Source organism: Rhincodon typus, chromosome 29 (genome assembly GCF_021869965.1).
Source record: "Rhincodon typus isolate 14 chromosome 29, sRhiTyp1.1, whole genome shotgun sequence".
NCBI lineage: Eukaryota > Metazoa > Chordata > Chondrichthyes > Orectolobiformes > Rhincodontidae > Rhincodon > Rhincodon typus.
In genome coordinates this window covers 34,587,418-34,613,610 of record NC_063360.1, presented here as the reverse complement: position 1 = coordinate 34,613,610, position 26,193 = coordinate 34,587,418, and the positions used below count along the sequence as shown (strand labels likewise).

The window sequence follows — 26,193 nt, the reverse complement described above, 5'->3', positions numbered from 1 at the left end:
CATCTACAAGTTCGATGACAACACCACCGTAGTGGAACGGATCTCTAACAAAGACGAGTCAGAATACAGAAGGGTGATAGAGGGCTTGGTGACGTGGTGCAATGAGAACAATCTGTCTCTCAACGTCGGCAAAACTAAAGAACTGATCATCAACTTCAGAAAGTAAGGAGGAGAACACGCCCCCATCTACATCAATGGAACTGAGGTTGAGCGAGTGAACAGCATCAAGTTCCTCAGAGTGACGATAACCGACAACCTGTCCTGGACTTCCCATGTAAATGCAACAGTCAAGAAGGCACAACAACGCCTCTTCTTCCTCAGGCGGCTCAGGAAATTTGGCATGTCCATAAGGTCTCTCACCAACTTCTACAGATGCACCATTGCAAACATCCTGTGCAGGTGCATAATGGCCTGGTATGGCAACTGCTCTGGCCAGGACTGTAAGAAACTACAGAAGGTGGTGTGCACAGCCCAGACCATCACGGAAGCCAACCTTCCATCCATGGACTCCATTTACACGGCTCACTGCCGCGGAAAGTCGGCCAACATCATCAAAGACCTATCACACCCTGGTAATGGTCTCCTACAGCCTCTTCCATCAGGCAGAAGATACAGAAGCCTGAACACATGCACAAGCAGGTTCGGGAACAGCTTCTTTCTGGCCGTTATCAGACTGTTGAATGGACTCTAGCCTCAAATAATGTAACCTGCAATGTAACTTGTATGCCTCTAAATCTTTTTGATCTGTACATTCTTTGCTTCTGTGATCTGCCTGTACCACTCGTAAACAAAGCTTTTCACTGTATTTCAGCACATGTGACAATAAAATCAATCATTCAATCATTTGGTAGGAAGAATAGAAGCTTAGACCATTTCCTAAATGGGAAAATGTTTTAGAAATACAAAGCATAAAGGGACTTGGGAATGCTAGGTTAGTATGCAGGTTCATTTAGCAGACAAGAAGGCAAATACAATGTTAGCATTCATTTCGAGAGGGCTAGAATACAAGAACAGAGCTGTACTGCTGAGACTGTATAAGGCTCTGGTCAGACTGCATTTGGAATATTGTGAGCAGTTTTGGGTTTCGTTCCTACAGAAGGACGAGCTGGTGTTGGAGGAAATCCTGAGAAGATTTACGAAAATGATCCCAGGGATGAAGGGCTTGTCATATGAAGAACACCAGAGAATTCTGGGCCTGTACTCAATGGAGTTTAGAGAGATGGTGGGGAATCTAATTGAAACTTGCAGAATATTGAGAGTGCACATGAAGAAGGTGTTTCCACTTGTAGGCGAGACTGGAACCCAAAGGCACAGCCTCAGAGTGAAGGGGTGATCCTCTAGAACTGAAATGAGGAGGAATTTCTTCAGCCAGAGGGTGGTCACAGTAGAACTCATTGCTGCAAAAGGCTGTGAAGGCCAGTCAGTGTATTTAACTCATTGAGTTTATTTAAGACATGGATAGATTGGTTCTTGAATCAAAGGTTATGGGAGAAGGCAGGAGAATGACATGATCAAATGGCAAAGCATACTCAGTGGGTTGAAAGGCCAATTCTACTCCTATCCCTTATAAGGGCCACTTTGAAGAACACTGGGTCCAGTATTCTGACTTTCATCTGTGCCATTATTGTAGCCTCTCGGATCATCCATATCTTTAGTTTTCCCTTCATTTCAACCTCTTAACTGGCAGAACAGCAGTTGTAAGGGACAGGTCAAGCCAGGATACGTTACAATGAGTGGCTCACTTCCCTGCCCTTGAACATTTACAAGGTTTACATTGGGAATGTGATGCAATGATCATCACTGACATGGGGTCTCTTCAATTTCAAGAAGACTCCAGAATTTCTGACCCGCTGCAGCGAACTGAAATGGCACCCAATTTAACATCAGCTCCGGCCCTACCAGTGTACAATGGTCAGTGCGTGTGCCCTGTGTAATGTGCCTTCCAACAACTCGCCAAGGTCCCTACATTGGCAACCTCCACTCCTGTGTCCTTCCCCAGCAAGCAGCAATGCTGGACAAATAAGGTTCTTTACTCAGAGAGTGGTAGGGGCGTGGAATGCATTACCAGAGAGGGTAGTGGAGTCGGCCTCAATAGAGGCATTTAAGCGGCTATTAGATGGGCATATGGATGATAGTATAAGGTAGGGGTGGAGGTTAGATAGACCTTAGGTTTAGGGTAAAAGTTCGGCACAACATCGTGGGCCAAAAGGCCTGTACTGTGCTGTACAGTCCTATGTTCTATGTTCTAATACCCTAACCCTGTTTTACACAGCGAGTTGCTGTGATCTGGACAGTTCAGTTCAGAGGGGATGTGCAAGCAGATTCAAACATAACGTTCAAAAGGTGATTGAAGGGCTGGAAGATAGAGAGCAAAGGGAATAAGACAACAGGTGTCTGCAATTGACTGATGTCTGACATAGGAACCACTCATATGTATGAAAGTGATCTGATCAGAGAGGTAATAACCAGGGGACCCAGTTTTAAAGTTATTGTTGGAAGGATTAGAGAGGAATGGGGATGTTTTTGGTCACTTAGGGGGAGGTGTAGATCTGGGACTCACTGCCTGAGAGCACGGTATCAGCAAAAACCTTCATCACATTTTACAAAATCTTAGGATTTTCATTTGAAGTGCTGGAACCCACTGACCAAGAGCTGGAAAGTGATCAAGACAGCACTCTTTCGGCTAGCACAGAGATGATGGATCAAATGGCTTTCTTCTGTGTTTCATTTGATAACGCTCTTTCATTTGCTGCAGACGGAATTTGGAAAAGACTACAAGGACTGTCTGATTATAAAGGAGAAAAGCTATTCTCTGGCTGGAGTGCAGAGACAGTTTGAGAGCCTGAGGGAGCTTCTGAATTACTATCACAGGACTGGCCTCATGTCTGAAGGTGTCAGCATCCAGCTTAACACTTGCTGCCCACCCAGACCCAAAGGTAATATTTCTACTTTTCTTTTCCAAGTTCCCTCCCTAGGCCCGTCTACCACTCTTCCTCCTCGTTCAGGACACACCTTAAAACCCACCTCTGAATGTCCTAAAGGGTGGGATCTTCCATTTTCATTGGGATTCCCTCTCGCTAAGTAGGTGACCCATGCTGACTCTTCACGGGAAGGTCTGAGCTGTCTTTTGCCGTTGAGGCAGCTTAGAAGTCAGCGGTGGTCCTTTCCTCCAAACTCCAAACCCAAGAGTGAAGGTCCAACCTGCCGTGAGATGCTGGCCAATCTCGCACTCAGGAGCACGACCAATCAACATGGCTGCTGCCTGAAGGACAAGCAAAATCACAAGGACTAAGATGTCAGGTAAGTTGGTTGAGTGTGTGGGAGCTGAGTTCCTGGAGGTGAAGGACACAGGGAGAGGAGGGGCTGGTGAGTCAGAGGCAAGGGAAGGGGTTAGAAACATAGAAAACTGGAGCAGGAGTAGGCCATTCTGCCCTTTAAGTCTGTTCTGTCATTCAATATGATAATGGTTGATTGTTCAACTCAATACCCTGTTTCTACTTTCTCCCTATATCCTTTAATCCCTTTAACCCTAGGAATTATATCTAACACCTTCTTGAAAGCATTCAATACTTTGGCCTCAGCAGCTTTATGTGGCTGAGAATTCAACAGGCTCCCCCTTCTCTGGGTGAAGACTTTTCTCCTCATCTCAGTCTTAAATGGCCTAAACCCTTAGACTGTGACTCACTCTTATAGACTCATTGACCAGTGGAAACCATTTGTTTTCTCTAATTTACTTTGTCTAAGTTCCTTACGGTTTTGAGTGCTGCGTCAGATTTCTTTATCCTGATAAAGGCTACTTCAGTTTGCCAAGGAACTCACAATTAAAGTCTAGCATTCCTAATGGCATCTCAGTGACAGAAAGTCCATAAACAACAAGCATGCCCCAAAGCACTTCACAGTCAGTGAAGTGTAGTATTGTCATGTGAGAAACATGGCAGCCATTTTTACGCAGCAAGATCCCACAAATAAGGAAGGAGTGTGTGCTGATATTGTCACTGGGCTAATGATCCATAGCAGGATTTGAACCCAGGTCCCCAGTAAATGACCTTGGTCCCTGGATTAATAGCCTAGTCATAGAGTTAAAGAGTCATACAGCGTGGAAACAGATCCTTCAGAGCAACCAGTCCACGTTGACCATGTTCCCAAATTAAACTAGTCCCACTTGCCTGTCTTTGGTCCATATCCTTCCAAACCCTTCCTATTCAAGTACCTATCCAAATGTCTTTTTAATGTTGTAACTGTACCTGCATTCACCACTTCCTCTGGCAGTTCATTCCACACATGAACCACACTGTATAAAAAGGTTGCCCCTCATGTCCATCTTAAAACTTTCTCCTCTCACTTTAAAAATATGCCCCCTAGTTTTGAACTCCCCCACCCTAGGGCGAAGACCCTTGCTATTCACCTTATCTATGTCCCTCATGATTTTATAAATCTCCTCAAGGTCTCTTCAACCTCCTATGCTCCAGTGAAAGAAGTACCAGCCTATCCAGCCTTTCTTTATACCTCAAACCCTCCAGACCCAGCACATCTGCTAAATCTTTTCTGAACCCTCTCCAGTTTAATAATATCCTTCCTATAGCAAAGCAACCAATAATGTATATGGTACTCCAGAAGCGGCCTCACCAATGTCATGTACAACCTCAACATAATATCCCAACTGTTATACTCAAAGGTCTAAGCAATAAATGCCTTCTTAGCCGCCCTGTCTACCTGTGATGCGCATTTCAAAGAATCATGTACCTGAACCCCTAGGCCTCTGTTCTACAATAATACCCAGGGCCTTACCATTAGTGTATACATCCTGCCCTTGTTTGTTTTACCAAAATACATTACCTTGCATTCATCCAACTTCAACTCGAACTACCACTGCTCAGCCCACTGACCCAAACTGATCAAAATCTCTTTGTAATCTTAGATAACCTCCTTCACTGTCTACTATATTTACTAACGATGCCTCTAAATTCTCATCCAATTCGTTTATATAAATGACAAACAAAAGTGGATCCAGCACTGATCCCTGTGGCACATTGCTGGTCACAGGCCTCCAGTTTGAAACACAACCCTCCACCAACCACCCTCTGTCTCCTACCATCAAACCAATTTTGTGTCCTAATGATATTACCACTATGCCATTGCCTCCTGTTAAAACAAATAAGATGGAAATATATAACATCCTGAGAGTTCTTTACAGGGTGGATTTGGAGAGGATGTTTTTTGCTGGGGGAGTATCTAGAATTAGGCATCATTGATTAAAAAAAAGATGATCAGCCATTTGAAACAGCGACAGAGTTTTTTTCCTCACAAACAGGCATTTGGAATTCTCTTCCTCAAAAGGCAGTGGAAAGCAAACATTTTTAAGGCAAAGGTAGATATATTCTCAATAAGCAAATGGATGAAAGGTCACATAGTGTGGAAGCAGGCCATTCAGCCCACACTATACCTCTGAAGAGTACCCCACCCACACCCAGTGTTTCCCACAGCTAACCCTCCACACTAGGGGAAATTTAGCAATGCCCAATCCACTGAAGCTGCACAAGCTTAGACTGCACGAGGAAACCCACGCAGACACAGGGAGAACGTGCAAACTCCACACAGTCACCCGAGGCAGGAATTGAACATGGTCCCTGGCACTGTGAGGTAGCAGTGCTAACCACTATGCTACAGTGGTAAGTAGAGTTTCTAGATCTTATTGACTGGCAGAACAGGCTCAAAGGACCGAATGGCCTACTCCTGTTTGTAACTCATGTGGTCATACCTATGTTCAAAATAAGATCTCTCCATCGGTGTTACATTTGGGATTTCAGGATGGTGCTACTACATGATGGGAAGTTTAGATTATTTGATTCCCAAAATGAGGATAAATGTTAGTTTCAAGCAACAATAATATAGGTTTTTATCAGCACTTCTGTGATAAACGGGTAAATGGCATCTGAATGAAAATCAAACAGCTCTAGTCCCGAAACGTCAGCCTTCCTGCTCCTCTGATGCTGCTTGGCCTGCTGTGTTCCTCCAGCTCTACACCTTGTTATCCCGGCTTTCAAAGCAATTGTTTATTTGATTCTCTTCCCTGGTGGACAGCTCTTCATTGCTCCAATCCCAATCAATGTTCTCTTTTCTCTCCCCTTGCAGAAAAATCCAACTTGATTATTGTACGCAGCAGTCGGTCTAGTGACCTCCTCACCTCCCCAACAATGCACCGAAGGAATGTCCATCAGATGATGTTCCACAAAGTGAAGAAGGAAGAGCTGGTCTGGGTGAGTCCACGGAAAGAAAGAATCTTTGACTGACCAGCAAAAGCAAAAAATTGGGCTGCTGGAAATCTGAACTGAAATTGCAGCAAAGGCTGAGACAAACGAGAGAGAGAGAGAGTAAAGCAGAATGAATGTCTCCTATCGGTGACCTTTCATCAGAAGGAAGTGTTTGAAATTGATGTTCAGTAAAAGACATTGACAGAGCAACAAGAAGTAGTCAACTGGCCATGTAACTTTAGTTCTGAGAAAGAGTCACTGGACCCAAAACGTTAATTCTGCTTTCTCTCCACAGATGCTGCCAGACCTGTTGATCTTTTCCCAACAATTTGTGATTTTGTTTCGGATTTTCAGCAACCACAGTTCTTTGTTTTTTTGTTGTTTAGTGTAATTTCACATGCACGGTCATTTGCGACTAAAGAGAGTGTAGGGACTAACTGATGCAAAACTTGGTTTTGTTCATTTCTACCTGTCAGGACAAGGAATAATGAGAATAGAATCTTTCAGTATCAGTATCTAGTACTTTCGTGCCATGAAGAGACTAGCATTAAGCGATAGGATAAAAATTTCCTCTACAAGAACAATATATTCTAGATTCTTAACTGTGGCAGTACAACATTTTGCCACCTCTCCTGCAAGAGACTTAAATGAATGCCAAATGCTTCAGTGTTCTGAAACTCTTCCCTAACAGAAACCAGTTTTTGTTACAGCTCAAGTGTTAGATTAAGACTGGTTTAAAATCATTGCAGAATGCAGCCAACAAGCAAATAAATCTTATCAATCTCTCTGGATTTGAACCCAGAAGTGAAATTCTTGCATCTCATTCATAACACAACCCAGTTTCCAAGAACTGTATCTTGGGTGAGGTCAAAATCAAAAATTAAATGCTGGTCATAATTGAATGAAAAGAAATCGTTATTTGCATATATAAAGTTTATTTCAGTCAATGAAGCACTCATTGAGGTTTAGTTACTGATCTACTGATTCAGGAGGAAATTCAGCACACATGGCCACCAACAGTAGTGTGATCTAGTCAGTCTTTCAGGGTTAATGACAGAAGAAGCAAAGGAGCATGAGAAAAATGTGTTACATACAGAGAGCGGTTAGGGTCTGGAACGCGCTGTCTGAGAGCGTGGCCAAGGTTAATTTAATTGAGGTTTTCAAAGGAGAATTGGATAGTTAACTGAAGAGAAAAGACACTGCAGGATTAATGATGGAAAGTGGGAGGATTTGGGCTTGCTGAGATGCTCTTATAGAGAGCCAGCACAGACATGATGAGCCAAATGGTCTCCTTTTGTGTTGTAATGTTAATGTTCGAAAGTTCATACACTTCACTAACACCTTCCACCCCAACCTTAAGTTTACCTGGACCATCTCTAACACCTCTCTCCCCTTCCTGGACCTCTGTCTCCATATCGGGCAACCACCTAGAAACCGATATTCATTTCAAGCCCACCGGCTCCCACAGCTACCTAGAATACTCCTCCTCCTCCCACCCACCTTCCTGCAAAAATGCTATCCCCTATTCCCAATTCCTTCGCCTCCGCCGCATCTGCTCCCAGGATGAGGCATTCCACTCCCGTACATCTCAGTTGTCCTCGTTTTTCAAGGACCGTAACTTCCCCTCCTCGGTGGTCGAGAACGCCCTCAACCGTGTCTCCCACATCTCCCGCACCTCATCCCTCACACCCCGTCCACTCAATAAGAACCAAAAAAGAATCCCCCTCGTCCTCACGTACCACCCCACCAACCTCCGGATCCAACGCATCATCCTCCGACACTTCCGCCATCTGCAATCCGACCCCACCACCAAAGACATCTTTCCCTCCCCACCCTTATCTGCTTTCCGGAGGGACAACTCTCTCCGTGACTCCCTTGTCCGCTCCACACTCCCCTCCAGCTCCACCATACCCGGCACTTTTCCCTGCAACCGCAGGAAGTGCTACACCTGCCCCCATACCTCCTCCCTCACCCCCATCCCAGGCCCCAAGAAGACTTTCCACATCAAGCAGATGTTCACCTGCACATCTGCCAATGTGGTATACTGCATCCGCTGTACCCGGTGTGGCTTCCTCTACATCGGGGAAACCAAGCGGAGACTCGGGGACCGCTTTGCAGAACACCTGCGCTCGGTTCGCAATAAACAACTGCACCTCCCAGTCGCGAACCATTTCAACTCCCCCTCCCATTCCTCAGACGACATGTCCATCCTGGCCCTCCTGCAGTGCCACAACGATGCCACCCGAAGGTTGCAGGAACAGCAACTCATATTCCGCTTGGGAACCCTGCAGCCCAATGGTATCAATGTGGATTTCACAAGTTTCAAAATCTCCCCTCCCCCTACCGCATCCCAAAACCAGTCCAGCTCGTCCCTGCCTCCCTAACCTGTTCTTCCTCCCACCTATCCCCTCCTCCCACCTCAAACCGCACCTCCATCTCCTACCGACCAACCTCATCCCGCCCCCTTGACCTGTCCGTCCTCCCTGGACTGACCTATCCCCTTCCTAACTCCCTACCTACACTCACCTTTACTGGCTCCATCCCCGCCTCTTCGACCTGTTTGTTTCCTCTCCACCTATCCTCTCCTCTATCCCTCTTCTATCCGCCTCCCACTCTCTCCCTATTTATTTCAAAAACCCCTTCCCCTCCCCCATTTCTGATGAAGGGTCTAGGCCCGAAACGTCAGCCTCTCTGCTCCTACGATGCTGCTTGGCCTGCTGTGTTCATCCAGCCCTGCACCTTGGTGTCTCGGATTCTCCAGCATCTGCAGTTCCTACTATATCTGTTTTAATGAAGTTGTTTCAGAAATAAATATTGGCTCATGACATCTTCAGACAGTGCCCTGACCACCTGAGAGAACAAACAGGGCCTCCATTTTCTGTCTCACCCAAAAAGGCTGCACCCCCTCATAACTACAATGGGACCATTTGCCTGAATTGTTTATGAGAGTTTTTGGAGTGGGGCTTGTATCTGCAGCTGCCTGATTCAGCAACAAGAACGTTAACCATCATGGCAAACACAACTCCACACCCCTCGGTGGTTTGGGGAGACAATTAATTAGTACAACGAAATAAATTTTGATGTTGACACAGAGAAAAGGAATTTGTGGGAGTTTGGACACAAATTTCAAGGTAATGAGGATAGCTTCAGGATGAACATTGGGTGCAATGACATTGCTAAAATAGAAAAAGGGGAGGTGTTGAAGAGATTTAATAGAGTACAGGAGGAAAGATTATTTCTCTCATTGGGGAACTAATAACAAGTGGTCATTAATTTAAACTGTCACAAAGGCAGAGATGAGAGAAGCTAGGGGAAGTATTTTGTATGACAGCAATGTTTTTTGGTGGGTGGGTTGCTTTGCCACGGGGACCAGTTGAGGCCATCGTTTGAGGAAAAGTTGGTTAGACACCTCTATTCTTTCCTCCGTGGGATGTGGGGAATTGCTGGCCAGGACAGGATTTGTTGCCCATTCCTCATAGCCCTAGATCTAAGTGGCTCACGGGGTCATTTTCACAGGTCAGTTAAGAATCAGGTGATATTTGATGCTGAGGAAGGTACTGAACCAAGACGGAAGAATAAAGGCAGTGGGGTTAGAGTTGGAACCACTCCAACATGGAGACATTGCAGATGAGGTGGGCTCAATGGCCTCTATGTATCTGGCAGCATTCCATGGCAGAGAAAGAGAGGGAGAGAAAGAGAGGGAGAGGGGGAAAGAGAGGGAGAGAGAGAGGGAGAGGGAGAGGGAGAGAGAGAGGGAAAGGAAGAGAGAGAGAGAGAGGGAGAGGGAGAGAGAGGGAGAGAGAGAGAGAGGGAGGGAGAAAGAGAGGGAGGGAAAGAGGGAGAGAGAGAGGGAGGGGGAGAGAGAGAGAGAGAGAAATTGGACAGTGAGAGCCAGTTATTTCAATGTGTGTCCAACATGAAATTAATACATAGTCCCTATTGATCATCACATGACACAGTTCCAAGTAAATCATATCACGACGTGCATAATCTAAGATGAGAATGTCACCAGGGAGCAGGAATGACAAGTCAATCATTGTATTCTTGGTCCAAGATCGATGCCAAATTTTTGTCAATTATACACTTGTGAATTGTCTTGAGGCATTTCTTAGAAGCTACAATAAATGAGCCTAACAAAGCAGGTTGTCATTAATTGTAGATGTCATTGTTCATTGTAGCAAATAACCTTGTTATTCTTGTCAATAGTTTTCTGTATTGTCACTCAGACTCAGCACATTTCATTGCACCTCCCATTGTGACAATCTGCCTGGCCATCCCAATCTTCAGTTACTCCGCTTAGTGTGTTTAGTGCAGCTGTTTCAGACAGACTGAGGGAGCCTGTAAAGTGACAGTGGCTCAGTAGTTAGCACTGCTACCTCACAGCGCTAGGGACCTGAGTTTGATCCCACCCTCGGGTGACTGTCTGTGTGGAGTCTGCACATTCTCCCTGCGTCTGATTTGCTGTCAAAACACACTAAAAATCTTTGTTTATGAGCTGTACAGAGGTTGTAAAAAGACTTAGACAGAGGCATACAGATTACATTGCACAGGGCGCGTGCTTGGCAAGATCAGTGTTATTTGAGGCTACAGAGTCCATTCAACAGTCTGACAACGGCCGGGAAGAAGCTGTTCCTGAACCTGCTTGTGCATGTGTTCAGGCTTCTGTATCTTCTGCCTGATGGAAGAGTTTGTAGGAGATCATTACCAGGACTGATGGGTCTTTGATGATGTTGGCCGCCTTTCTGTAGCAGTGAGCCGTGTAAATGGAGTCCATGGATGGAAGGTTGGCTTCTGTGATGGTCTGGGCTGTGCACACCACCTTCTGTAGTTTCTTACGGTCCTGGGCACAGCAGTTGCCATACCAGGCCGTTATGCACCCGGACAGGATCCTTTCAATGGTGCATCTGTAGAAGTTGGTGAGAGACCTTATGGATGTGCCAAATTTCCTGAGCCACCTGAGAAAGAAGAGGCATTGTTGTGCCTTCTTGACTGTTGCATCTACGTGGGAAGTCCAGGACAGATCGTTGGTTATCGTCACTCCGAGGAACTTGACCCACTCCACTCTCCACCCTCTCAGCCTCAGCTCTGTTGATGTAGGTGGGGGCGTGTTCTGCCCCTTTCCTTCTGGAGTCAATGATCAGTTCTTTAGTTTTGCCAATGTTGAGAGAGAGAAAGATTGTTCTCATTGCACCACATCACCAAACCCTCTATCTCCCTTCTGTATTTGTCTGTGTGGATTTCCTTTTGGCGTTCCAGTTTCCTCCCACATCCCAAACATGTGCAGGTTATGTGGCCATGCTAAAATGCCTATAGTGTCCAGGGATATGCAGGCTAGGTGGATTGGCCAGGCTAAATGCAGGAATAGGGTGGGTCTGGATGGGATCCTCTTCAGAGGATTGATGCAGATTCACTGGGTCAAATGATCTATTTCTGCACAGTAGCAATTCTATGATATATTTTACAAGAGGCAGGGGAAGGTTGTTGTGGCGCTGTCGGAGTGTGATGTCTGAACCAGGAGACCCAGGTTCAAGTCCCACCTCCTCCAAAGAAGTGTCATTAATCTCTCAACATGGTTACAAGAAAATATCTGTGAAGAGATGCTGATACTTTGACTCTTTAAGGGAGTCTGGGTATCCAGGAAGTGAATTTGAGGATAACAATGTGTATTTGAGCAGCACCTACCAGGAGCAAAGGCACATGATCAACATTCATGTTGGTTTTTTGTGTGTGAATCTCCAAGATCTGTGTGCGTCAGTGATTTCTGGTACCAGAAGACACGGCTGCTGATGAGTGGGGAGCTACAGAGTGAATGTACATGCTCACAGACATGCAGCTTACAGGGAATGCCACTCATAATGTATGCTCACCCCATTCCAATGAGAGGAAGTGATGGCCTAGTGGTATTATCATTACTCTGTTAATTAAGGGACCCAGATAATGATCTGGGGACCTGGGGTTCATAATCCCACTGTAGTAGATGGTAGAATTTGAATTCAATTTTTAAAAAAAAATCTGGAATTAACAATCTAAAGATTGACCACAAGTCAATTGTCAGGAAAAACCTATCTGGTTTACTAATATTCTTTAGGGAAAGAAACTGCCATCCTTACATGGCCTGGCCTACCAGTGACTCCAGACCCCCAGCAATGTGGCTGACTCTTTACCGTCCTCTGGGCAATTAGGGATGGGCAATAAATGCTGCCTAGCCAGAGATACCCAAATCCCATAAATGAATAAGAAAAAATTTAGGTGTATTGCTGAGGTATGGTTTGGTTGCTATGTTTCCTATATCACATGGATGATTAAATTTCAAAAGTATTTTAAGTGGCTCTAAAGCATTTGTGACATCAGTAGGTTGTGAAAAGGGCCAATAATTTGCAAATTCTTTCTTTATTTCTGGCCATATCCTTAACTCTGAGAACAAAAGGATTTCTGTATTCAGATTGAACACTTCCAGGCCATCTCACATCAATAATCAGTTCCATAAGGAAACACGAGAAGTGTTGCTCAGGGGAACTTAAACTAATTGATATCACAAGCTGTCTCTGTGGAATGTGGTATTAGATGCCTCTTGGATCAACAATTGTTGAATGTGTTATTACCACTGTAATGTTTTAAGACCAAGCCATTCATACAAGCTGCTGAAATGATCATACCACGACCCATTTTAGGTATCTCTTTTGTGTATTGTATGCGTATAGACTGGGCCTTGCTTACAGCTGATTAGCTGCACGACAAACCAGGAATTCTGTGGACAACCATCCCAACAGTTCATGCCCATCAGTGCAGTCGAACACTGTCATTTGTCAGCGTCAGTGGGACATCAGCAAAGGCGTTCCCTTTGTTACTTAGCTCTGGAGGCTGGCTGACCAAAACTCTGAAAATTTTATTACCTTTGCCTACCTTTGTCAGAAGAGAGCTGTACAGTCAATCCCCTCACCTCAACTAACCAATGATTGCTTCAATCCATGACTGGGAAATAAAGACATGCCCTTAGCAAAGCTGGTACATCTAAATGCCCTCTGACCAGCAGTGACACTGATAAACCTACACATGGCCAGGAAGGGAAATCTGGTTTGAAGAATCCTCTCGACAGCCCATCATTTCTTCACTTGCGAATCTATAAGGGTCTGGGAAGAAAAATGGAATAGTGGAAAATTGGTGCCAAGGGCCAGAAAGAAATATTGCTCCTGTGTGAGAATGAATTCCTGCATTCTTTCACAGAATGTGGGCCAGTATTTATTGTCCATCCCTAATTTTTTTTTATTCATTTGTGGGATGTGGGCATCGCTGCCTGGCCAGCATTTATTGCCCGTTCCTAGTTGCCCTTGAGAAGGTGGTGATGAGCTGCCTTCTTAAACCGCTGCAGTCCTCCTGCTGTGGATTGACCCACAATGCCATTAGGGAGGGAATTCTAGGATTTTGACTCAGCGACAGTGAAGGAACAGCGAAAAAATTGCAAGCCAGGATGGTCAGTGGCTTGGAGGGAAATTTGAAAGTGATGGTGTTCCCATGTATCTGCTGCCCTTGTCCTTCTAGATGGAAGTGGTCGTGGGTTTGGAAGGTGCTGACTGAGGATCTTTGATGAATTTCTGCCGTGCATCTTGTAGATAGTACACACTGCTGCTACTGAGCGTTGGTGGTGGAGAGAGTGATTGCTTGTGGATGTGGTGCTAATCAAGCGGCTGCTTTGTCCTGGATGGTGTCAAGTTTCTTGAGTGTTATTGGGGCTGCACCCATCCAGGCAAGTGGGGAGTATTCCATCACACTCCTGACTTGTGCCTTGTTGTGGTGGACAGGCTTTGAGAATCGAAACATTTATTGTCACATGTATTCAATGTAAAAATACAGTGAAAAGTGGGTACATTCACCGAACATACATGGTGTCAATAATATTAACTTAAAATACAATAAGAAAACAAAATAACTTAAGAGAGTCCAACTTTCCTTTCCACGGCCGCAGTCCCACACCGGGCTTTCCAACCCTTGCCATTCCTCCGCCAGGATCCCCCTCTCTCCTGCCTCACCATCCCCCTCTCAGCGGCCTCACCATCCCTCTCTCTCCTGCCTCACCATTCCCCTCTCGCCTGCCTCACCACCCCCCTCTCTCCTGCCTCACCATCCCCCTCTCGCTGGCCTCACCATCCCTCTCTCACCTGCCTCACCATCCCCCTCTCACCTGTCTCACCATCCCTCTCTCACCTGCCTCACCATCCCCCTCTCTCCTGCCTCACCATCGCCCTCTCACTGGCCTCACCATCCCCCTCTCTCCTGCCTCACCATCCCTCTCTCACCTGCCTCACCATCCCTCTCTCACCGGCCTCACCATCCTCCTCTCTCCTGCCTCACCATTCCTCTCTCACCGGCCTCACCATCCCTCTCTCACCGGCCTTACCATCCCCCTCTCACCGGCCTCATCACCCCCCTCTCACCTGCCTCACCATTCCCCTCTCTGCTGCCTCACCATCCCCCTCTCGCCAGCCTCATCACCCCCCTCTCTCCTGCCTCACCATCCCCCTCTCTCCTGCCTCACCATCTCCCTCTCTCCTGCCTCACCATCTCCCTCTCTCCTGCCTCACCATCCCCCTCTCTCCTGCCTCACTATCCCTCTCTCACCGGCCTCACCATCCCTCTCTCTCCTGCCTCACCATCCCCCTCTCTCCTGCCTCACCATTCCCCTCTCTCCTGCCTCACCATCCCCCTCTCGCCGGCCTCATCACCCCCCTCTCACCTGCCTCACCATCCCCCTCTCTGCTGCCTCACCATCCCCCTCTCTCCTGCCTCACTATCCCCCTCTCGCCGGCCTCATCACCCCCCTCTCTCCTGCCTCACCATCCCCTTCTCTCCTGCCTCGCCTCCCCCCTCTCTCCTGCCTCGCCTCCCCCCTCTCTCCTGCCTCACCTTCCCCCTCTCGCTGACCGTCTCTCGATCCGCCGTCCCTGCAGGACCTGACCTGCACACTCACCTCCCACCACGTGCCTCCTGGTCGTGATCCGGCTCCTTCCTGACCCCTTAGGTGGGGAATTAAGAGCGGTGGGGTGGGTTAGAATTACTACAGAGGGGGAGAGAAGAAGGGAGAATAAAAAAAGGAAGGACAAGGAAAGAAAGAGAAAGAGAACTGGTGAACAGAGTGGAGCTCTGAATGGAGCGATTTACCCTGCACTATCTTGCTGAGTCAGGAAGTGAGTCACTCGCCACAGTATTCCTCGCCTCTGACCTGCTCTTGCAGTCACTGCATTTATGTGGTGAGTCCAGCTGAGTTTCTGGTCAGTGATGACCCCCAGGATGTTGATAGTGCGGGATTCAGTGATGGTAACACCATTGAATGCCAAGGGGCAGTGATTAAATTGTCTCTTATTTCTGATGGTCACAGCTGAGCATTTGTGTGATGCAAACGTTACTTGCTACTTGTCAGCCTAAGCCTGGACATTGTCCAGATCTTGTTGTATTTGAACACGGACTGTTTCAGTATCTGAGGAGTCGCGAATGGTGCTGAATGTTGTGCAATCATCGGCGAACATCCCCACTTCTGACCTTATGATGGAGGGAAGGTCATTGATGAAGCAGCTGAAGATGGTTGGGCTGAGGACACTACCCTGAGGAACTCCTGCAGAGATGTCCTGGAGCTGGGATGACTGACTTCCAATATCCAGGACCGTCTTCCTATGCATCAGGTATGACTCCAACCACTGGAGATTTTGCCCCCTGATACCCATTGATTCCAGTTTTTCTATGTGTCCTCGATGCCACACTCGGTCAAATGCAGCCTTGATATCAAGGGCTGTCACTCTCACCTCGCCTCTGGAATTCAGCTCTTTTATTTATGTTTGAACCAAGGCTGTAATGAGGTCAGGAGCTGAGTGGCCCTGGAGGAACCTAAACTGGGCGTCACTGAGCAGGTTATTTCTGAGCAGGTGCTGCTTGATAGCGCTGTTACTAACACCTTCCATCACTTTACTGATGATTGACTGTAGACTGATGGGGCGGAAGTTGGCTGGGTTGGAATAGTCCTGCTTTTTATATACAGGACATACTTGGGCAATTTTCCACATTGTTGGTTAGATACCAGTGTTGTACCTGTACTGGAACAGCTTGGCTAGGGGAGCAGCAAGATCTGGAGCACAAGTGTTCGGTACTATTGCAGGAATGTTGTCAGGGCCTGTAGCCTTTGCAGTATCCAGTGTCTCCAACTGTTTCTTGATATCACGTGGAAGATTGCTGTGAAAGCTTCAGCCTTATCTTTTGAACTAATGTGCTGGGCTCTTCCATCATTGAGGATGGGGATATTTGTGGAGCCTCCTCCTCCAGTGAGTTGTTTAATTGTCCACCACCATTCACGACTGGATGTGGCAGGACAGCAGACCTTAAATCTGATCTGATGGTTGTAGGATCGCTTAGGTCTGTCTATCACTTGCTGCTTTCACTGTTTGGGTGCAAGTAGTCCTGTTTGGTGGCTTCACCAGGTTGATACCTCATCTTCAGGTATGCCTGGTGCTGCTCCCAGCATGCCCTCCTGCACTCTCCATTGAACCAGGGTTGATCCCTGGCTTGATGGTAATGGTTGAGGGGGGGATATGCCAGGCCATGAGGCTACAGATTGTGCTGGAGTACAATTCTGCTGCTGTTGGTGGCCCACAGCGCCTCATGGATGCCCAGCCTTGAGTTGCTTGATCTTGCGAAGTCTGTCCCATTTAGCACGGTGATAGTGCCACACATCATGATGGAAATTATTCTCAATGTGAAGGTGGAACTTCATCTCCACAAGGACTGTGCGATGGTCACTCTTACCGATACTGTCATGGACAGATGCATCTGCAGCTGGCAGATTGGTAAGGATGAGGTCAAGTATGTTTTTCCCTCTTGTTGGTTCCCTCACCACCTGCTGCAGACCCAGTCTACCAGCTCTGTCCTTTAGGACCCGACCAGCTCGATCAGTAGTACCGCTGTCGAGCCACTCTTGGTGGTGAACATTGAAATCCCCCACCCAGAGTATATTTTGTGCCCTTGCTATCCTCAGTGCTTCCTCCAAGTGTTGTTCAACATGGAGGAGTAGCGATTCATCAGCTGAGGGAGGATGATATGTGGTAATCAGCAGGAGGTTTCCTTAACCATGTTTAAACTGAAGCCATGAGACTTTGTGGGGTTCACAGCCAATGCTGAGGACTCCCAGAGCATCTCCCTCCCGACTGTATCCCACTGTGCCACCCCCTCTGCTGGATCTGTCCTGCCACTGAGACAGGACATATCCAGGGACAGTGATGGTGGTGTCTGGGACATTGTCTGTAAGGTATGATTCTATTAGTATGACTATGTCAGGCTGTTGCTTGACTAGTCTGTGAGACATCTCTCCCAATTTTGGCACTAGCCCCCAGATGTTAGTGAGGAGGACTTTGCATGGTCGACAGGGCTGTTTCTGCTATTGTCTTTTCTAGTGCCTAGGTCGATGCCAGGCAATCTGTCCAGTTTCATTTCTTTGAGACTTTGTAGTGATTATACAACTGAATGGCTTGCTAGGCCATTTCAGAGGATAATTGAGAGTCAACCACATTGCTGTGAGTCTGGAGTCACATGTAGGCCAGACTAGGTGAGGATGACAGATTTCCTTTCCTGAAAGGCATTAGAATCCCAGATGGGTTTTCCAACAATCAGTAATAATTTCAGTAGGTACTGAATTCCAATTTTTATTTTTAAAAATCAGATTCAAATTCCACCATTGTGGGATTTGAATCCAGGTCCCCATAACATTAGCTAAGTTTCTGGATTAATAGGTCTAGTCATTATACCAATTAGGCCATCACCTACCCTGCCCATTGAGAAGGTGGTGGTGAGTTGCCTTCGTGAACTGCTGTAGTAACACCCCAAAGTGATGTTAGAGAGGAAGTTTGAAGATTTTGACCCAATGATGGTGCAAGAATAATGATTTAGTTCCAAGTCAGGATGATGAGTGATGTGGAGGGCAGATCACAGATGATGGTGATCCCATGCATCTGCTTCTTTCCAGGTGGTAACACTGACATTTCAGAACATGCTGGTGATTGGGTATCTTTCTAACCTGTAGCAGGAATGTCCCCATCTAAACAGTGCTGTATTGAAGCCCCATGAGAGGAAGGAGCCAGGGACATAGCGAGCTGCAACAATCCAGTGCCTAAAATGGGAATGGAAGCCATTTTGAACTAATAGTTGGGCTTTGCTTCAATCACAACAGGGTGAGAGTCTGGGTCAAGGCTCCTTTACAAAGATCTTCAAAGGAACAAGAAAAGGAAACACAGATTGCTATTTTTACCAGATGGATGTTTTATTGAAGGTCCTGGATCACGCACACAGGAACTACTCTGAGGTAATTCCGTCATCCCATCATTCAGGGGCAATAAACATCAGACTTTAGAAGATTGAAAACTGATCTGATTGAATTGATCAGGGCAAGGAGGAAATTAAAACTAAACTGTTCAGAATCGGGTGTCGGGATTTGTAAAAAAAAATCTTGAAGTGTCTCCCCCAAAAAGATTTTGCAACCGAGAGATAAAGGGGATGAATATATTTTTGCAAGGTTAAGGTTATTGATAGGCTGAATGGCATCTTCTAGCCCATTGATGTTTTCAATGGTCATTGAATTGTGGTGCCTTCAGTGAGTCATTGTGAGGAAAACAAATATTGAAGGATGACCAACGATGGCCCAAAAGAATCTCGAGAGGTAAAGGAACAGAGAAAGATAGAAATCCATAGTTGTGCAGTCAAGGACTTTTGAGTGACTTGATTTGATTTATTGTTGTCATGTGTACCTAAGTACAGTGAAAAACTTTGTTCTGCAAGCTGTATAGGCAGATCATAGCCAACAAGGACATACAGGTACAAAAACGGAAATTGCTGGAAAAGCTCAGCATGCCTGGCTGCACTGTGAAGAAAAAATCAGAGTTAACGTTTCAAGTCTGGTGACCCTTCCTCAGGGAGGTTCTGAGGAAGGGTCACCAGACCAGAAACATTAGCTCTGATTTCTCTTCACAGGTGCAGCCAGGCATGCTGAGCTTTTCCAGAAATTTCCGTTTTTGTACCTGATTTACAGCATCCACGGTTCTTTCAGTTTTTCTTAAGGTCATACAGATCATAGGGTTCTTAGACAGAGTGAGGCATACAGGTTACAACTGCACAGGAGGTGCACAAAGCAAGATCAACATTATTTGAAGTTAGAGAGGTCCATTCATCAGTCTAATGATGTGAGTGGGAGCCAGGGACGTTGTTAGGAAGGTGCAAGTTAGAGAAACAAAAGAGTCGGGAGGTGATTATATTGCTGGAGGGAGTTGTACAGTATAGCTACCGTTCTGACTATGCGAACTCTTCTTTACTCTTACAGTCATTCTTTGAGGCAGCAAGCATCATGAGTCAAATTTCCCACAAGCATCTAATCCTGGTTTATGGAATCTGTGCAGTCAGCAATGACAGTAAGTCCTGCAATATCCATGAAGTTTGACTGAATTGTTCTTTTCTATCTTTTCCCAACATTTGTAGCTTAGGTGGGTTATAAGGGGATGGGTCTGGGTGGGATGCTCTGAGGGTCCGTGTGGACTTGTTGGGCCGAAGGGCCTGTTTCCACACTGTAGGGATTCTATGAATAATTTCTATGAAAAAATGAAATTAATTATTCAGATTATTTTAAAGCATGAAGAGTCTTCATTATAACACACAGCAGTGTAGTGCTGGAATAAGAGGAGGCCATTCAACCTCACCAGTCCTATGCTAACATTTTGCTGTCACTATGGTCCTCAGTATCTCTCCCCTTTTTTCTATCTCTTTCTCTCTCTCACGGTCAGTCCCCGCTCCCCGCTTTTTTCCCATCCCTTTAGCCCTGCAAACTGTATCTAACTCCATCTTGAAAACATTCCGAAGTCACACGACACCAGGTTATAGTCCAAAAGGTTTATTTGAAATCACAAGCTTTTGAAGCGCTGCTCCTTCATCAGGGATGAAGCAGCAGCGCTCTGAAAGCTTGTGATTTCAAATAAACCTTTTGGACTATAACCTGGTGTCGTGTGACTTCCGACTTCGTCCACCCCAGTCCAACACCGGCATCTCCACATCATGAAAACATTTAATGTTTTACTTCAACCACTCTCTGTGGCAGCGAATTCCAGAGACTCCCCAAACTCTGAGTGAAGACACTTCTCCTCATCTGAATGCTCAATGGTCAATCGCATAGCATTGAACTTTAGGTAAGGTAGATAGAAAGAAAATATTTCCACAGGTTGAGGAGTATAATGTCTAGTGTTTGATTTTGTGTGTAAATGTTAACTGTTCTCTCCTCACTGTCTGTGATTAGTAAGATCTAGATACGGAGACTCAAAAACGTAAACGAATCTGAAGAAAGAGCCAGAATTGAGCAGCTTGTAGCATGAAGCAGACATTTTAAAGCATTAAATTAAATTCCTGTGACACACCTAGAGGCTAATTTAGCATCTCTGTGTAAAATACATAGACAAGGATTTGAAGATTGGGACCGTTGTCAAAGTATTAGTGCCAGATCTCAGGGGTGAAATTAGAATACACTTCCACACACAACGAGCATAGATGTTTGGGACTCTCTTCAGCAAGGGGCAAGATTAATTTTGAACGTTAAATCTGAAAGTGACATATTTTTTATAACTAAAGGCATGAAGGTATATTGAGCAAAGTTTGATGTACAGAGTTAGATCACAGATCAGTCTTGATCTCACTGAACGGTGAAATGAGCTCCAGGGGCCAAAGGACCTCTCCTGTTCCTATGTTCTTAAACAGCACGTGGGTTTTATTGGTGGAAGGGGGGCACTTTAAGTTATAGGAGTCTTCAAAACATCCACTTTACATTCTGAGGAAGGGTCACCGGACCCAAAATGTTAATTCTGTTTTTCCTTCACAGATGCTGCCAGACCTGCTGAACTTTTCCAGTGACTTTGTTTTTGTTCCACTTTACATTTCTATTCAAATACAAAACCTTCTTCAGGTGCTCCGCTCCCATAGCCACTAAAATGACTGTCTGTTTGTTTCGCTGCCTTTCGCTTTACAGATATCATGGTGCAGGAGTACATGCAATATGGAGCCCTGGACATGTACTTGAAAAAGAACAGAAACAAAAGCTGTGTCAACATCAGCTGGAAGCTGGAAGTTGCAAAGCAACTTTCTTACGCCATGAATTTCCTGGTAGGTATTGCAACACGCAAGAGACACTTATCTCATTGCTGGATGTTCACAGCTCCCAGGTCACTGTTCAAAATTCAGGGGTTAACCATTTTAGACAGAAATAAGGGAAAAAAATTTTCTTATGGAGGGCTATGATTCGTTGGATTGCTGTTCCTCCAGTGGGTGCTGGAAGCAAGCTTTAGGAAGGTTTTTAAGGCAGAGGAAGATAAATTCATGGCGTGCACAGAGGTGAAAGGTTATTGGGATGTGGTAGGTTTGTAAAGTAATCAGATCAGCCAGGATCTTATTGAACAGCAGAACAGGGTCAAGGGGCTGAGTGGCCTACTCCTGCTCCTAATTCTCTACAATAGGAGGCTGTGGAGGCCAAATTGCTGAATATATTCATGAAAGACATAGTCTTTCATTTAGATTTTAAAGGCACGAAGGGGAGCAGGGATACAACGAGAATGTGGTGTTGAGATAGAGGATCAGCCATGTTCATATTGAATGGCAGAGCATGTTCAAAGGGTTGAATGGCCCACTCCTGTTCCTAGTTTCTATGTACTTCCCATCTTCATTTATAAAAGCGGGGAGTGGTACAGTCTGGGTGGGTGGTTTTCCAAGGTTCCCAGACCAAAACCTTAACTCTGAACCAACAGAAGTAAAACAAATCCTCAGGTTATTTAACTGATCTTACTGTGCTCTATTATCTTCCCAATTGTAATTACACATAAAAATATAAGATGTCAGAGATTCCAGTGAGTAACTCACCTCCTGACTCCCCAAAGCCTATCCACCATCTACAAGGCACAAGTCAGGAGTGTGATAGAACACCCTCCACTTCCCTGGATGGGTGAAGCCCCAACAACACTCAAGAAGCTTAACACCATCCAGGACAAAGCAGCCCACTTTATTGACACCACTTCTTCCACCACCGACAATCAGTAGCAACAATGTGTACCTTCTACAAGATACACTGCAGAAATTCACCAAAGATCCTTTAACAATGCCTTCCAAACCCATGACTACTTCCATCTAGAAGGACAAAAGCAGAAGATACATGGGAACACCACACCCTGCAAGTTCCCCTCCAAGCCACTCACCATCCTAATTTGGAAATATATCACTGTTCCTTCATGTCACTGGGTCAAAATCCTGGAATTCCCTCCTTAGATTTACATGCGGAAAGACATTCCTGCACAATGAGTGGCTGGGATATAGAAAGCACTGCCTTTTGGATGGTGGATACATATTCAATGGTAACCTTCAAAATGGAATTGTATAAATATTACATTAGAAAAAAAATTGCCAGGATATGGAGAAATCACAGAGAGTGGAACTATCTGGATTTCTCTTAAAATCCAGCACAGTCTGATGGGCCTAATGGCTGGCTCCTTTACTATACTATTCTACAATTTTGTGAAACTACGTTGAGTTGACTATTACAATGAAGCCATTAGGAACAGAATGATGATTTGGATAAAATAAATTCTTGGAAGCATTCAATTCACCCTCAGAATACCAACTCTACCATCTTCCCATTCAAGCTTTAAGCTATGTAGTGAAGCAGTCCAGGGCCCAGTCACCTTTCCTTGGTAACTCTTTCTTATCATTGATCACCACATTAAGTGAGGAAATACAATCTGACATCAATCCTGTATTTTCCCTCCACCTGCACCTGCTTTATTCATCCTCGAGTATCTGAGCACACTAATGCAGCTTCCATACTTTGCCTTGTTTCCATAACCTTCCAAACCCTCCTCTCCAAGATCAACCACATTCTCAAGGTTGTCCTCACCAACCCAACTACATTCAGCTTCAAACCTTCTTCGAGACTCAGTTTAACACGAAGCTTTTGTCTTTGCAGGAAGACAAGCACATTGTCCACGGCAATATCTGTGCAAAGAATGTCCTATTGACCCGTGAAGGGGATGCGATAGCAGGGATCCCTCCATTTATCAAACTGAGTGACCCTGGCGTCAGTATCACAATCCTGCCAATTGAAGGTAAGAGGTTGAAAGAACTTGGCAAAGAGACCATTAATCAAGGTGCCTTTTTATTGGTTAGGAAGAGATGGTTCATCTCAATGCGAGGCTAAAAAAACATAATGTTAGCACATACTTGCCCTGTGAATATGAGGGGTATGTGATTGCAATCCCCTTTTAGATGAGTATTCTCATTTGGCATAGCAAAGGTCTTTTCTCTAAGATAGGGGGAGTTCAAAATTAGAGGGGATAATTTTAAGGTGAGAGGAGAAAGATTTAAAAAGGGCCTGAGGGGCAACTTTTTCACACAGAGGGTGATTCATATGTGGAATGAACTGCCAGAGGAAGTGGTGGATATGGGTATAGTTACAGCATTTAAAAGACATTTGGACAGGTACATGATTAGGAAAGGTTTGTAAGAATACAGGCCAAATGCAGGCAAATGGGACTAGCTTGGGAAACTAGGTTGGCATGGGCGAATTGGACCAAAGGTGTTTCCATGCTGTATGACTCTATGAGTCTATGGATGTGGGCATTGCTGCTGGCATGACTGGAGTCCCTATTAGACTGAAAAGGTGATGGAGGTTTTCTTGAGCCATTGCGTTCTGTGAGCTACATGTACTCCCACTAAGCTGTTAGATACAGAGTTCCAGAATCTTGATCCAGCGACAATGGAGGAGTGGTCAGATTCAAACAAATTACTGCACATGCTGGAAATCTGAAATGCAGAGGACCACTGGAGAAACTCAGCAGGTCTGGCAGGGAGAAACAGAGTTAATGATACAACTCTTCTCCAGAACCTCTGCCCATGTTAAGTTGCTGCTTGATTCAGGTGGGAACTTGGAGATGCTGGTGTTTCCACGCTCCTACTGCTTTTGTCCAGCCAGCTGGTGGAGGTGATAGTTTTAGGAATGTCTCCTATCTGGAGGTAAGGCTAACATCTAACTGTGTTTCCTCTGCAGTGCGCATCGACAGGATCCCCTGGATAGCTCCTGAGTGCATTGACAGAGCTGACAATCTGGCTCTAGAATCGGACAAATGGAGTTTTGGGACAACTCTCTGGGAGATATTCAGTGGAGGAGATCTTCCTCTTTACAGCATGGAGCCAAGACAGGTCTGGAGCACTCAGCCACTCGTTTTACAACTTTTGAATAGATTTTGATCTGGAGCTGTTCAGTAAGACAGTTATACTGTGCAAGTCCTACAGATGTATAAGCATAAGAAATCCTCCAGTTCTGATCCAATTACACAATTCAGAATAGCTAACTCACACATATATTACAGGGAATAGGACTTTATATATCATGGGGAATGATCAGCTCCTAAACCCCTCCGTCAACTCCGCTAAAAATCTTAAATGTTTAAATAAGGTTTTCTCTCAATACAGAGGAATGGCAAGTGGCTTTATTAAAACATATAAGATTCCTGGAGGAATTGACAGGGTGGATGTGGAAAGATTGTTTCCCCTTGTGGGAGAGTCTAGGACCGAGGGTATAATCTCAGAACAAAGGGATAAGGCAGAGATGAGGAAGAATTTCCTCTCTCAGTGTATAGTGGAATTCTTTACCACAGAGGGTTGCTGAGGCTGGGTCATTAAGCATGTTCAAGGTTAAGATAAATTTTTAATCAGTAAGGGGAATCAAGAGTTATGGAGAACAGGCAGGAAAGTGGAGTGGAGGATTACCTGATCAATTATGATTTTATTGAATGGCAGGGGGTTCATTCAAAGGGCTGAATGGCCTACTTCTGCTCGTTTGGTCAATAAGTACTAGCAGAGAGCAGACCCTATGTATATTATATGGTTAATAATATATTATATTACATTACATTATATTATCTTACATATTATATATACAGTGGCTCAGTGATTAGCATTGCTGCCTCATAGCGCCAGGGACCCGGGTTTGAGTGCATCCTCGGGCGACTGTGTGTGGAGTTTGCACATTCTCCCTGTGTCTGCGTGGGTTTCCTTTGGGAGCTCCGGTTCCCTCCCACAGTCCAAAGATGTGTAGGTTAGGGTGGACTGGCCATGCTAAATTACCATAGGGGTTATGACTTCATGTAATGTATTTCTCTGTAATATACACAAAAACTGCCCATAGTGTGCAGGTTAGGTGGGTTAGCCATGGGAATTGCAGGGATAAAGGTAGGGCAGTGGGTTTGGGTAGGATGCCCTTCAGAGGATCAGCTTGGACTTGATGGACCAAATGGTCTGCTTCCACACTGTAGGGATTCTAAAATTCTATATTACGTTATAGGAAATAGGAGCTCCTGTGTATGATATTAAGAATAGCAGGTATTGTGTACATTGTCTACAATGACAGATTTTGTGTATATTACAGAGAAATACAACCCTGTGTTACATTACATGAAGTCATAACCCCTACGTATGTTACAGAGAATGGAAAAATATTGGGCCGATGTGTTCCTATTCCATTAATGTTTGTCGTGTTCCTGGCCAACCTCTTTCTTTATTTTTCCCTTTCTAACCCATTGTCTCTGTTTTGCCCCTCGGCTTCAGATTGTGGTATAGTTTTGCACCTAATCTCATGGAGGTGCTCATTACTCCTGCATGCGTGTACACACTGAATGCTGGCAGCTGCCCAACTGTGGGATGCATCACAGACCCACTGTCCTTTCGCAACCCACATGTACTTACCCTCACGTCTCATTGAAAAGGAACCAGGCAAAGGAGCTTGGCTGATTCTCCTCCCTTTCTGATTTGACATTAGGCTGCTAAGGAATGAACCTCTATTCCCTATTTGCTGAAAGAAAAGCTTTCATTTCATATCACAGCCTCAAGATGCCAA

The 26,193-nt window shown here is 45.4% G+C and overlaps 1 protein-coding gene across 2 annotated transcripts in view; it reads left to right on the top strand.

Annotated features, from left to right (window-relative positions):
- LOC109911828 (tyrosine-protein kinase JAK2-like) overlaps positions 1-26,193 on the top strand; it is a 123,360-nt gene that overhangs the window by 74,920 nt on the left and 22,247 nt on the right. For both annotated transcript variants that reach the window (XM_048614194.1, XM_048614195.1), the window contains exons 10-16: positions 2,756-2,936; positions 6,133-6,257; positions 18,457-18,588; positions 19,600-19,687; positions 21,286-21,419; positions 23,266-23,404; positions 24,346-24,497. In XM_048614194.1, coding sequence (XP_048470151.1) covers positions 2,756-2,936; positions 6,133-6,257; positions 18,457-18,588; positions 19,600-19,687; positions 21,286-21,419; positions 23,266-23,404; positions 24,346-24,497 — 951 coding nt within the window. The remainder of the gene's footprint in view (positions 1-2,755; positions 2,937-6,132; positions 6,258-18,456; positions 18,589-19,599; positions 19,688-21,285; positions 21,420-23,265; positions 23,405-24,345; positions 24,498-26,193) is intronic.